Source organism: Osmerus eperlanus, chromosome 26 (assembly GCF_963692335.1).
Source record: "Osmerus eperlanus chromosome 26, fOsmEpe2.1, whole genome shotgun sequence".
Lineage (NCBI taxonomy): Eukaryota > Metazoa > Chordata > Actinopteri > Osmeriformes > Osmeridae > Osmerus > Osmerus eperlanus.
Window position 1 is genome coordinate 9,931,180 of NC_085043.1, and position 13,693 is coordinate 9,944,872.

Sequence of the window (13,693 nt, forward strand, 5' to 3'; positions counted from 1 at the left end):
TGGTGGTGGGTGGGTGTAAAAACTTGTCGACTCCTTGTGTCATTTCCCAAGTACTTAGGGCAAATATCAACAGTCTGTTCAACTCCATCGGTTCCTTCGTTTCGTTTTTCCATAATCCTGTCAGTGATTAGCGGGCAGCTATGGTAGCACTATTACAAGCCACACACAAGACAGGGACAACGAAACCGAGGCAGGAAGACTTCTTTCTGTTTCTATACTCAAGAAAGGGTTGGGGTTAGGGACGGACAAAATACAATTCTAAACTCTAAGCATTCCTGGTTTATACATCTCCATCAACATATAAAGCCACGCACTCAATGCAACTCAGACATTCTAACACCAGTAAGATATCTAAACAGACAACTGCCTAACTATGAGGTAAGTAGCCTACGTTTCACTACTATTGCTAATTATTATAACCTTTATTTAACCAGAAAGATCTCTCTGAGATTAGAAATATATTTTACAGGAGTGTTCTGGCCAAGATGGGCAGTAGAATAAGTAAAAAATAAATACACCACCTAGTTTAAATAAACAGAATAAAACAGAAAAAATACCTTTACAAAACTAAAAACACTTACAAATCAATTGATATTCATAACATATTCTGTAAAATGTAGGCTACAGTGTGTTGATTATGGAAGCAAATCAGTGGCATAATGTTTAGAATGTTAAAAGGCATTGAATACTTAATATTGAAATGTAAACACCACCAAATTAGTTGGTTTTGAATTCACCTCTTTAAAATTGAAATATGACTATTTCAGTGTAAAAAAAAAAAATCTGATCCAAAAATTAAAGGTTCAGGAATTCAGGTTGCTCAAAATCAAACAGTAAAATTCAGATCCCAAAAATGTTGATCTGAATGTTTTTTGTTTTGTTTTACATTGAAATAAATTCATATTTGAATATTAAGTATTAAATGTCTTCCATAGTTAATATTTCTAAATTGTCTTTCCAACCAGCACTCCTGAGACAGCCTTTAAGTTCAAATGCAAGTACTTTATTTGATCTCATCACAGATACAGGCAGTGGGCTTTCCACGGTGAAAAGCCCTGGCATAGCGTGCCTAACAGAGAGTTCCTGGCATAGTGTGCACAGAGTGATAGACAGGATATCGTTTTATACACTTTTAGACAACCCGCCCCTAACTAAACCTGAGTAGACAGAAACACCTTAATCGCATATTTGTTCTACAGGTTCAAGAGCCCAACTAAAGTTGTTCAGTCATGTCCCTGGTTGCTTACACGTCAGCTGTTACTCTCCTATCAGTCATAAAAGGACTAAGGTCCACTCTTTAGTGTACAGGTGTTTAGTTTAATCTGTGTCATGTTCTTTTCCATCTTAATATATGGGTGTATCCTAGGTCAGTGACAGTTCATCTAAGGTAACCATTCAGTCCTTAGTCAGTGATAGTTCATTTAAGAATAATCAGACAGTTTAGCTTATAGTTTCATACAGTTTTCGGCCACAACACCGGTCACAGGTCGCTATGGCATCGGTTGCTAAGTTACCTGGGGACTTGGTCCGGTGGCGTCGCTCCCTGGACCTGCTGCTATGGCGACGGTGGTTTTTACTGCAGCCAAGACAGCGAAAACGAAACCAAGGTAAGAAGACTTCTGTCTGTTTCCATACTCGAGAAAGGGTTGGGATGGGATTAGGGACGGACAAAATACAAAGTCTAAACTCTGACTAAACATTCCTGGTTTATGGCATCTCCAACATATAAAGCCACGCACTCAATGCAACTCAGCAGTCAGACATTCTAACACCAGCAAGATATCGAAACAGACAACTGCGTAACTATGAGGTAAGTACGTTTCAATACTATTGCTAATTATTATAACCTTTATTTAACCAGAAAGACCTCTCTGGGATTAGAAATCTATTTTACAGGAGTGTCCTGGCCAAGATGGGCAGTAGAATAAGTCGAAATGAAATATACAGCCTAGTTTAAATAAACAGAATAAAAACAGACCCTTTACAATACTAAAAACACTTACAAATCAGTTGATATTCATAACATATTGTTTAAGATGGTTCACTCTGTCACATTCTGTAAAACACAACGTAGGCTACAGTATGTTCATATTTCTAAATTGTCTTTCCAACCAGCACTCCTGAGACAGCCTTGAAATTGAAACTGGAAAAGCTGGAATGCCACTTCACGTGGGGAATAACCTGCAGCATCTCAAAACTGAGTAGTCTCAGAGATCACCTGGAAGACATCAAGACTGACGAGGGGTACACCTGGCTGGGTCACATCTACAACCTCCTGGGTTTCATACGCTACAGACAGGGCTGTACCGATTCTGCCGTCCAGTATCTCAGGAAGGCAGGGGAGACCTTTCTCCAAATCAACAACACGGTCTCAGAGGAGGGCCCATGGCTGTTGGTCAACTATGGAAACCTAGCCTGGATGAACTTCCATCTGAACAACATGAAGGCGAGTCAGGACTACCTGGAGAAGGTGGAGGCTGTGATGAGGGATCACCCCTCTCCGTCCCAGGAGGATCCACTGCACCCCGAGGTGTACGCAGAGAAAGCCTGGACTCTCATGAAGTTTGGTGAGGCCGAAATGGCAAATGCAATAGAATGCTTCCAGAAGGCAATTGCAATGGAACCTGATAGAAAGGACTGGCAGACAAGCCTCGTTTTAGCCCTCAACATAGCTCACGCCAGATGCACTCCAGAGATGGAGTCTGAGATTTTGGAGAAACTTAGAAGGGCTAAGGAAGTTGATCAGGAGAATACATACCTTGCTAGCGTTTACTTACTAAGACTGGTTAAGAGTCAGAAAGTCAGTCCGGATGAGATACGAGCGCTAGCTGTGAGGATTTTGAGTAGGCCTGCCGGGGCTTATAGCGGTCTTAGACCCTTACTAAGAGTCTACAGAATTTGCTTAACACAGGACGAAGCTATAGACCTGGTACAGGAGGCCCTTGACAGATATCCAGATGATCGCTACTTGAAAGCCAGGCTAGCGACATCTTACAGGTGGAAAGTCCTTTCAAAGGATGACATCCATTGTAGTAAGAGTGTCATCGACAGAGGCATCAGTCTGTTCCAGGAAGTGATCGCTCTTTACCCAGAATCCTGCCTGAAGGCCAAGTTGGACCTTGCCTCTATCTATGCTGAGTCAAGACGTGATGGAGCAGATGAGATATACAAGGAGTTACTGGACAGACGTGACCTAGGGCCTGCTGAGTTACAAATGCTGCACTTCGCCTATGCCCAGTACCTGCATTATCATGTCCATAGCCAAGTCAGATCTATAGATCATCACATGCAGGTTATAGAAATACAAAAGCAAAGCAGATATCGGAGCAAGAGTGTCACGATTTTGAAGCGAATTGTGGAACGAGGACGAAACTACAGGTGTGCAGAAATACGAGACTTTTTGGATAAAAATTATGACCCTCTGTGAGGGATGAGAAGGTCTCAGAGAACTGTACTCATGTGACAGGTTAAAGGAAATACTCATAGCCTGTTATACACTAAAGGGTATTAGTAAGTTCATAGTATGTGAGTATCTTAAAATATCTAAGGTTAAAAAGATTGTGCATTCAGTAATAGTTCATAGGGATTGATAACATTCATATGTGTTAAAAAGTTCAAATCTGTTACACGTACAAAGGGTAAAAATTGTAAGAGGAATGTGTAAACGTTATATTGATTACTTTATTTTGTGGTGCCAACTTTAGGGGTAAAAGTGTTAATCTGTGATCTACTAAATGCTACTAAACTTAATCTATCGAGGGTCAGATGGCTGAGTGGTTAGGTAATCGGGCTAGCAATCAGAAGGTTGCTGGATCGATTCCTGGCCATGTCAAATGACGTTGTGTCCTTGGGCAAGGCACTTCACCCTACTTGCGTCGGGGAGAATGTCCCTGTACTTACTGTAGGTCACTCTGGATAAGAGCATCTGCTAAAATGACTAAATGTAATCTATGATCCTGAGATTGATTGCTTTGGTCTCCACCCACAAAAGTTCAGTGAGGAAACATAACAGTATCACTCTCGTGATCATTTCTCCCCTTTTTCAGGGGCGTAACACTCACCTACAATAATTTTCAAGACCACTATTCAGACAGATGTTTCATTTGACCAGTGATCTTCATTATTATCTTCCATAAAAAAAAGTTAATTTGTGTATTTCTGATGATTAAAAACATAACTAGGGAGTCAGATGGCTGAGCGGTGAGGGAGTCGGGCTAGTAATCTGAAGGTTGCCAGTTCGATTCCCGGCCGTGTCAATTGACGTTGTGTCCTTGGGCAAGGCACTTCACCCTAGTTGCTTCGGGGGGAATGTCCCTGTACTTACTGTACGTCGCTCTGGATAAGAGCGTCTGCTAAATGACTTAAAAATGTAAAAAATGTAAAATAACTGAGACCAATAATGACATGTTCTAATTATTTACAACGGGGTGAATTCTTTATTTGTATAAATGTGATATTGACAAACCTTAGTGCCAACATTCATACCAGTTACATGTTTAACCCCACCAAACAAAACATGGCAATGCTCATGTGTAGAAGTGTAGGTCCAGAATCTAGGTGTCCATGGCAACCTCTTAACCTCCACTAGTCTTCTAAATGCTTTAATTGCAGCACTGTGGTAGACAGTATGGAGCTGTATGACAGTTTTTTCTGCAATATTGTTTGGATGGATGGTTCTGAAATAACCAACAAATTGAAAAATTTAACAATTAACTTAGCATAAGACATGCATGACACAACCAGGCTTGCAAAGGTAAAAAAAAAAGCCTTTAAAAAATGTGTTATACAAAACTAAACAAATAAAAAATTTCCTCTCCGGCTTTTCTTGTGGCTCTTTTTGGAACTCCTTGGACAAAAGAAAAACATCTGTGATATTCTGTCATTCACCAACACGTACAATGAACGCTATAAAACTATTGAGGAAGCGATTTTTGACATTGTTCTTCAAACTCTTACTTCTCTTGGGATTTGGAGTGGCTGCGATGCTTATGACTTATGTGATGGCCTGGTGCAAAACAGAAAGAGTTCCAAGTCATCTTCCTGTACGGGCAGATCGGATTTTTTACATGGTTTTCCAATTGAGTTTTTTTTCCAAATCCTCAAACTTTCAAATCCTTTTTCTTCCTCAATCTTTCAGGTAGAGCCACTACCATTTCCGCTGCGCGTCGGGCCTAACAACACCCTTGAACACGTACTTTGACGATACTTCGACATCTGATCAAAATGTATGTTTCAGTTAATTTACATTTTAAACTAATTTGCACCAACTTCTAAACCTGTTTCCTTAAATAAACCACCGTATGCTGAAACAATTTACCTCGACCACCTCGCCCTCCACAATTGTCATGCCCCTCGCATCCCTGTTGTCGGAGAGCGGAGTCAGCGGAGAAGAGGGATCAGGGATGTAGTGGGGGCTAAACGCACGTAAACGCCGTTTACGCACCTCCAGAAATTGGGAAATTGCGTTTATCCACCTCTAAATAGTGTTTATGTGCGTTTACGAACATCTAAGTTCCCTGCTCCTCATATTCTGCCGTTGGAATAATCCGAAATAAATTTGGTGTAATTTTAAAACGCCAAAAACTAAATTTCATATTGTTGAACATATAAACGCTGTAGTCTGAATCATTGGGTGTGCTCAAGCCTTCGGCGAGAGCACAACCTTTGTTCTCTCACATATATATTACTATTATTTTATTTATTTTTGCCCCCCTAAAACTCAGTCAATATTTCGCCTACATAGACAACGTAGGTGTCAAAAGTTTCGTCTTGGTAGCGATTGAGTTGCTTCTATTGGAATTTACGTTCCGTTGCATAGTTTAGGCTGAAGTTAAGTTTTTGTGGCGAAAAGTGAAGCTAACGGTGGCTAATTTGCTAGCCACAGTCACTGACGTTACTAACGTCACTAACGTCACGAAAACACGCGTGACTACCTTTGGCAGAACATTCGTTTCGCATCTGTTAACTTGGGGGATAGCTAGGCTAACTATAGCTTTACTGCAAGGCAGCTGCAGAAACGCCACAAGCAAAGAGGCCAGGGTGATAACTATTTACTCCTTTTACTTTGTGATATGACACACAATTGTGATGTGTAATGTACAGTATAAGCTGATATTATTAAGGAAGTACATCTACTTTCGGAAACAGTAGTCTACTATTTCACTGAAGTATTAGCATCATGACATTAGCCTGTGTTGCCCGGGCAACACATACTACAGTGGTCTATGATGTAGCGTTATCTGTTTTCAATTGTTAAAATAAACATTCCTCACATATACATTTGTTGTAGGATTTATTCCGACATTAGTAAACGATTTGTTGGTGAAATTACCATTACCTGTGGTTTCAAACCAGTGTAGCTCACTGCAACGCTGTAGCTTACACGAGACACACGACAAAAACATTTAACTTACACAGCTGTTTAGGAAGTCAAACGGCGACAGAACATGTTCGGCACTCCCCTTACTTAAATCAAAAGTCTATCTAACTACTAACCTGAACTTCATTGCCACAGCCTAAACGTTGTCAATCTGTTCATGAAAATAATTAATTTCAGCTTAAACCGTACAACGGAACGTTAAATCCAATTCAACCAACGCAATCGCTACCAAGACGAACACAGCAGTAGTCTAGTACTGTACCGTAGTAGTACAATTTACCGGGGCAGCTTCTCCACACAGGGCTATATCGCATTTTGCGTCGTTACTGACAATGATCGCTACCAGTGAGCTTTTTATGAATGAGCGATTTTCCACTAAATGAATGTCAAGCTTATTTACGTTTTGGGGGGCATATTTTCAGTTAGAAGATGGTACTGTTTGAATCGCGATTCCATCTTCTACTGCCGGGTAACGTCGTAGAATAATCTTCAAAGGGGGTTCTTTATTAATGAATGAATGCAATGAGTAGGCTAAATGCCTGAAAATATCATGAGAAGGGAAAAACTTAAAATGACGTTTAAGTCATAGAGATTAGGTCAATTTTTACACCGGTCTGCCAAATGTGTTCGTTTTGATTCAACGTTGAGGCTGCCTCTTGCAGGGGAAATGAGAAGACATCTATTTCATTCTACACTTCACTCGTATTTTTAGTTGTAAATGAGCAGCAAAAAAAAATGCTTTTAAATCTATGTAATCTTTATAAATAATAAGTATGCATTTTTATCTAAAATATACAGAAATATCAGTTGTAAAAATGTCATTCAAAAACGGACCCCTGTGCAACCGACGCAAGCAAGCACACCCTACAATTTCCCCAGAAATTGTACCCTCTAGTTATTATTGTTGTAATTTATCTCATGAACTCATTGGTAAAAAGTTTGGAAATTTGGCACATTGATACAACATGCCACAACTAATGCCAAACACAGACTGGCTCACATCAGACCATAGGGGGCGCCACAGGCCACGCCCAAATGTCCACTTTTCAAAGTGATGGCATTTCCACCCCATTGCTCCAATTCTTCTGAAACTTGGTGTGCATGCCTCATTTTTCATGAGGAACAAAAAAGCCTCAAGGACCCATAAGGTCCACCATGATGGGTTTTCCTGTACAGTGACAATTTGGGAAAACCTTCAAAATCGATCTCCTATTACAAAAAAATCTAATTGACTTGAAATGTTATACAGATATGTATCATTGACGTATTTAAAAACTTTACTTAAGACAGTTGAATCAAATACAAAATGGTTGAAAGGGGTGTATTTATGTAAATGTACACATTGCCTCAATATGTTTGTGTCACTAAATCAAATGTCACTTTTAATGATGGTTTTTCAAACCTAATAGACTTTAAGGTGACAACCCACTGAAGTACCCTGCAAAGTTCTGGAGATGGCTCAATTGTATGAGATGTTGTAATGGTAAATGAAGGGTTGTAGGTTTAAAACCAGTCAAAGACAAAAACATTTTTTTGGACAAAACGGTTTCTAGTCTTCCGGTCAATCCTCCGGTTGTAGAACATAACAATGAGTGTTTATTTGAGCCCATTACAACACTCCAATCACCAGTTTAGCAAGACTCTGTAAACCACTGCAAAACAAGCCAGGTTACTAGCCAGCTACTTGTAGTCTACGCATGGTAGTGTCAGATTCACAACCAAGTTAGCTCGAATGAAGTATATTGATCATTGATTAACCACAATAAGTTTCAGGCATGTGACCCTTTCCTAGTCAGAGGTAGCAGGGGTTGCATTTCATGGCAAGAAGGAATACAACAAGCCTGCCATGAAATGCACCCCCTCTTTTGTCTCTGACGTTGATTTTTTTTTACATGTAGGTAATTGGTTTATGTTTTATGGAGCTGTACTAGGCCTACATCATCTGTACTGGACTTCTGAGCAATGAAATCCTGTATTAATGAATTATATTATGCATACATTTGGGCATCCCAATTTATAGCACCTTTTCACTAACTACAAGTATAAGTGTGAATGATAACATTCATGGGTAACATTGTCTAAACGTCCCTTAAAAAAAGAGCAAAATGGACAATTCAACTTCTCACCTGAACCCCTGATGCTGATTCATCACCAACCTGCTCTACATCTGTAGCTTCAGGGTGCTGTTTTTCCTGCACAGTAATTCATCAATTTAATACAGACACTAACCATGCTTAGTTGACTGCTGACATTGGTCGAGATTACAGGGATAGCCATATTACTATCCAAGGGATCATATAGGCCTACTTATTACCAGTTAATATCACTTGAGTTGCTAGCCTGCTGGTACTAGGCTAGCACGGTCCCATTATGTGGGTAGGTTAGCTTTATCCTTCTGGCTTCAACAAGACCAGCTGCTGCTAACACACTGGTCGAAAGAATGCAGACGCTAGGGATAGATTTAATACAAGCAAAAGTTACATGCTCTACTCAGTGTTTCTCACCGAAAATACAAACGTCAGCAAGGGCAGCAATCGCTATCGAATCGACATGTGCAATTTCGCTAGCAGGGGAAGAATAGCCTACAAACAACGTAAATCACCAGTTAACTTAATTTAAATTAACAAGAACTATAGACTAATACAATAACAGCCTTAAATTAACTGACAACATAAGTTATACGACTTAGCTCTACAGTTCTCAAGGACGCACACACGCAATCTCAACTGCGCTGAGAAGCGCATGTCCGTGCAATCCTCCGATACGCTTTCTAACAATCACTGCTGATAGAATTTTGTACAGTCCTATTTCTGATACCGTGGCGGCAGAAATGTAGCCGTGGCGGGCCGCCACGGAAAAATAAACATAGCGGAAACACTGCTCTACTACACTAACAACTTTCAAAACATGTTTCCATTGTAGAATGGGTGGCGATGTAAGGCTTGCAGGTTTGCACTGTGTGGGTAGTTTTCCTACTAACGCTATAGCTAACTAAAGACCTTCTTGATAGCTAACGTTACTTACTCTCTGGGTGGTGAAAAAACTTCTGATATCTCTTCTTTTTGGGTGACATTTTCCTATCTTCAAAGCACAAAAGGGTCAAAAATATCAATGCTGAGACCAAACAAAATACTAATATGAGGCTTTATTATTTCCTGGCGTATTTAGTAGTTTACCGTATCAGACTACTGACAGCTCTCTTTCTGCAAGTCACGATTCACAAGTGTTTCTGACTGCCACTTCAGCCAATTAAATGACAATCTTGTCTCGCAGGCTCGAGGGCCCATTGCTGGAAATGTACTTTTCACTTTTCTGTGCGACAAACATAGTATAGATAATAATATGAATGAGTTTTGCAAATATATTGTGCATAATTAACAAAATATTGGTGGGGACAATTGTGTCTTTCCCAAACTTTGGTCGTGACGAGTCCCTATGGACCCTATGCAAACCTACACCCTTGGTGGCTACACCAAGCGCGGAAATTTTGCCTTGCGGACACGGTGTGGACTCAGCAGAGTTCAAATCCGTTGTAAACAATGAGAGTGGCTACACCAGACGCGGAAACTGAATTTCCGCGCCGACAATTTCCACGCAGAAATTTGAGAAATAGACTGGTTTCTATTTGTATTATTTTCCGCAAGTTTTGCGTGGCCCTTTTTCCAGTCTGGTAATAAATCTATGAAAATTATTATATATTTTGCTGTAAATAATGAAGGAAGCAATACATCCGATTATTTCCCAAACCTCGAGAGCTGTTTCCATGGAGATTTAACTTTCTAACGATTTTAACGTTGCTTTTCTATTTGAAGATAAGACAGTGATAGTAAGTAGATAGATTCAAGTGTTAAATAGTAAGTAAGATAGTTGACAGTGTTTGTAAAATAAATAAACAAAGACAGCAAAACTGATTCATGTTCAACGCGTCCAGTGTAGCCGGCTAAATAAAAAATATTTGTCAAAATTTCCGCGCTTGGTGTAGCCGCGTTCCCTCCTCCCGTCTTGCCGACATGCCAGCCCCTTTCTCCTCCCCGCGGCCGCATGCCCACGCCACTGAAAATCCAATCAAGACATGACCGGCAGCTGAGCCTATAAAGCAACTGCTGCTACTCCAAACAATCCTTTTCCATTTGTCCATATGGCGGGAGTGCTGGATCACAACAATTTTTGTTGTTCAATTTGTTTAGATCTAATGAAGGATCCAGTGACGAGTCCCTGTGGGCACAGTTATTGCATGGTCTGTCTGGATGACCACTGGGACCAGGAAGATGAGAAGGGAGTCTACAGCTGCCCCCAGTGCAGGCAGACCTTGTCTCTCAGGCCTGTTCTGAGTAAGAACAACATGCTGGCTGAGGTGGTGGAGAAGCTGAAGAAGACCGAACTCCAAGCTGCTCCTTCTGCTGGACCTGGAGATGTGCTGTGTGACTTCTGCTCTGGGAGGAAGCAGAAAGCCTTCCAAGTCCTGTCTGGTGTGTCTGGTCTCTTACTGTGAGGCTCACCTACAGCCTCACTATGAATCTCCTGCCTTTATGAGGCACAATCTAACACATGCCTCTAAACGACTGCAGGAGCAGATCTGCTCACGCCATAACGAACTTAAGATTTATTGCATAACTGATCAGCTGTGTGTTTGTTTGGTGTGTGGGCTGGACGAGCACAAAGGTCACGATACCGTCTCAGCTGCAACAGCAAGAACGGAGAAACAGGTGAGAAACACAGCTTCCATCTTTGAGATTTGTGTCAATTGAAATATAAAGAAGAATATAGCTGCAAGCAGCAATGGGGTGGCCAAGCAGGTCAGATGACCCAGAAGAAACTTTCGACATCCTCAGAAGAGGGTTACGAGTACACGCAGCAAGTTTGGTGTGAATCCATCAAAGATGTGCTGAGATATGTCTCAACTTTCTGTTTGGCGGCTCTGCTGCCGTTTTTGATTGGCTGTACCGGACAAACCCTTTTGAAAATCGAATTTGATAGTGAGGTTTGATAGTGTAAACAGATAACCAGTGACATGACTTGTTGGCTTTGGCTAGATTCAAACCTCATTTGAAGTTTGAGGGCATATTTTCAGTTAGCGGATGGTACCGTTTGAATCGCGATTCCATCTGAAAAATACTGCCGGTGACAACGTTGTTAGAATAGCTTCTCTCAAAGGGGGTTCTGCATGTTTCATATTAAATGGAGCCATCTGCAACCGACGCAAGCAAGCACACCCTACAAATTGTACCCTCTCTAGTTTTTGTTACATTTTGTTTAGATAAGGGGGAGGGGGGGGCTCCCCTGCCTCCACATACACCACCAGATGCCACTGTAGAGCAGAGTAATGACATCGCGAATATGGACGTTTATCATCATTATTATTTTGTATTATTATTAAGAGGCCCCTGATTGGTCGAGGCCCCAGGCTTAAGCCCAGGTAAGCCCGTGCATTAAGGCGCCACTGACCACACGCTCCAAATAAAACACAATTTGTACAAAAATAATAGACATACCTGTACACGAAGACAGTGCAGTTAGTCTAGCTCTTGCGTGTACCTCGCTCCTAGCTCTCGGCCACTTGAGTGAGTAGCCTACATGGGAACCTCATCAACCGCCGTCACAACAGGCACCCTAGTTAACGAGCTCCGTAATATTTACACTAAATATTACATATTACTGTACATTTCACAATATCCCCTTGGTTACAAAATATGAATATGAACCCGACATTTCACCACAATTCTCTAACAATTTTCAGACCCCAAGACAACGTACCTCACCAGTTGGAGGTCAGGTCGAAAAGAACAACAGAACTGCGAGAACACAGATAACACGCGATGGGTCAAACCAAAACACAAAAAAAAATTTTTTACATAGACGTAAACATAGATGTAGAATGAATTTAGGTGTAAAAATGTCTGTACACCAAAAATCCGATGTACATCTGTAATACACTTTTTGTAATACACAAAAAGACACATTGAAATTTGACCTTGACATCAAATGATCAACCTCCCCCTCCCAATTTGACCTACTTGACCTGGTCCTTGTGTACAATTCAGTGTGTAATCTAGGGCAGTGGTTCTCAAACCTGTCCTCAAGTACGACCTGTCCTGCATGTTTCCCTTCTCCTGGAGTCAGGTGGCTGAGCGGTGAGGGAATCAGGTAAGTAATCCGAAGGTTGCCAGTTCGATTCCCGGTCATGCCAACTGACGTTGTGTCCTTGGGCAAGGCACTTCACCCTACTTGCCTCGGGGGAATGTCCCTGTACTTACTGTAAGTTGCTCTGGATAAGAGCGTCTGCTAAATGACTAAATGTAAATGTATGTAAATGCTCCAACACACCTGATTCAAATGCATGTTCGTTACCAGGCTTCTCCCTTCCCTCTGTAGCTAACTTCTTTAAAGAAGTTCATATGAAGATCTTACAGAAATATTACCCTTGCAACGCCTGCTTAAATAGCCTACATACAGTTATTTCCCCGATGTGCTGTTTTTGCTTATGTCAAGATGAGTCCATTCTTCATCTTTTTTGTAGATGCACATTTGCACGGAAATTCTGGAATGATGTTTCAACGCAAATATTTACATGCCACAACAAATTGATACATATTTCTGATTAAATTATCTTGTTTCTGAACTCTAATAGGCCATCTACTAAGAAGTCTGAATAGATATGTGTTTATTGCGGTAAAAAGGTGCAAGCTCTTCAGCAGTTCTGTAGCTCAGAAATCAAATTTGCCGGGACCTATTCGTTTGTACCTGCATCACGTGATGTCCAAGCGTTTTGAACTTCCGTTGACGCAACTCTACATGGCGCTTCCCTCCCCTCCCCTCCTCTCCCCCTCCTTCTCTCCCTCCTTCTCTCCCCTCCTCTGGTTGAAAGGTGTACTATCCGGAAATACCAGGATAAATCTAAAGGAACAGAAATGGATGATACAACGGCGTTGTGTGAGAGCCTCGTCATATGGGTGAGTTTGGGTGTTAGTGTTATCGAAGTGTAACGCCGTGTTTCTGCTTCTTTACCGTTATCGGTGACGAGTAACCGAGCCGTGCACCTGTCGCAGGTAGTGTGAGACAGCGAGTATCTTACCAGGAAACGTTGAAGCTTGATGGTGGAAACGAACCCCTTCTATCATAATATTCTATTTGATCAAATTTCTATGTTATAATATCGGCTATGCGCCATTAGGAAGTATCACAAATGTGATGAATAAGTGTGCATAACGAATGTTTAAGGGTAAGCGTCATGTTACAAGTTAGTTCTAGACATAAACAAAGACGTAAACGGCCCTCAATGCAAATGATCCTCGTCCGATTTAAACTGCTAATCTC

The 13,693-nt window shown here is 41.1% G+C and overlaps 2 protein-coding genes and 1 long non-coding RNA gene across 4 annotated transcripts in view; 2 read left to right on the forward strand and 1 right to left on the reverse strand.

The window, feature by feature from the left end:
• Positions 1–67: 67 nt before the first annotated feature.
• Positions 68–4,814, forward strand: LOC134012657 (interferon-induced protein with tetratricopeptide repeats 5-like). Of its 2 annotated transcripts, XM_062452190.1 has the most exons (3): positions 1,009–1,607; positions 1,732–1,810; positions 2,116–4,814. In XM_062452190.1, the coding sequence occupies exons 2-3, from the start codon at positions 1,806–1,808 to the stop codon at positions 3,425–3,427; spliced, it is 1,317 nt and encodes a 438-aa protein (XP_062308174.1). In that variant the 5' UTR covers positions 1,009–1,607; positions 1,732–1,805; the 3' UTR covers positions 3,428–4,814. The 2 variants fall into 2 exon arrangements, with proteins under 2 accessions (XP_062308173.1, XP_062308174.1); XM_062452189.1 differs by lacking the exons at positions 1,009–1,607; positions 1,732–1,810 and adding an exon at positions 68–378.
• On the reverse strand, positions 1,573–12,127 carry LOC134012659 (uncharacterized). The gene is made up of 2 exons (XR_009928627.1): positions 11,872–12,127; positions 1,573–2,624 (listed from the first exon to the last, which is right to left on the reverse strand). It is a non-coding gene; the product is annotated as an uncharacterized LOC134012659 (long non-coding RNA).
• Positions 12,128–13,156: 1,029 nt separating this feature from the next.
• The window catches only part of hook1 (hook microtubule-tethering protein 1), an 8,453-nt gene continuing 7,916 nt past the window's right edge, over positions 13,157–13,693 (forward strand). Inside the window, exon 1 of the mRNA XM_062452178.1 lies at positions 13,157–13,329. Within this exon, the coding sequence (XP_062308162.1) occupies positions 13,288–13,329 (42 nt within the window). The 5' untranslated portion in view covers positions 13,157–13,287. The remainder of the gene's footprint in view (positions 13,330–13,693) is intronic.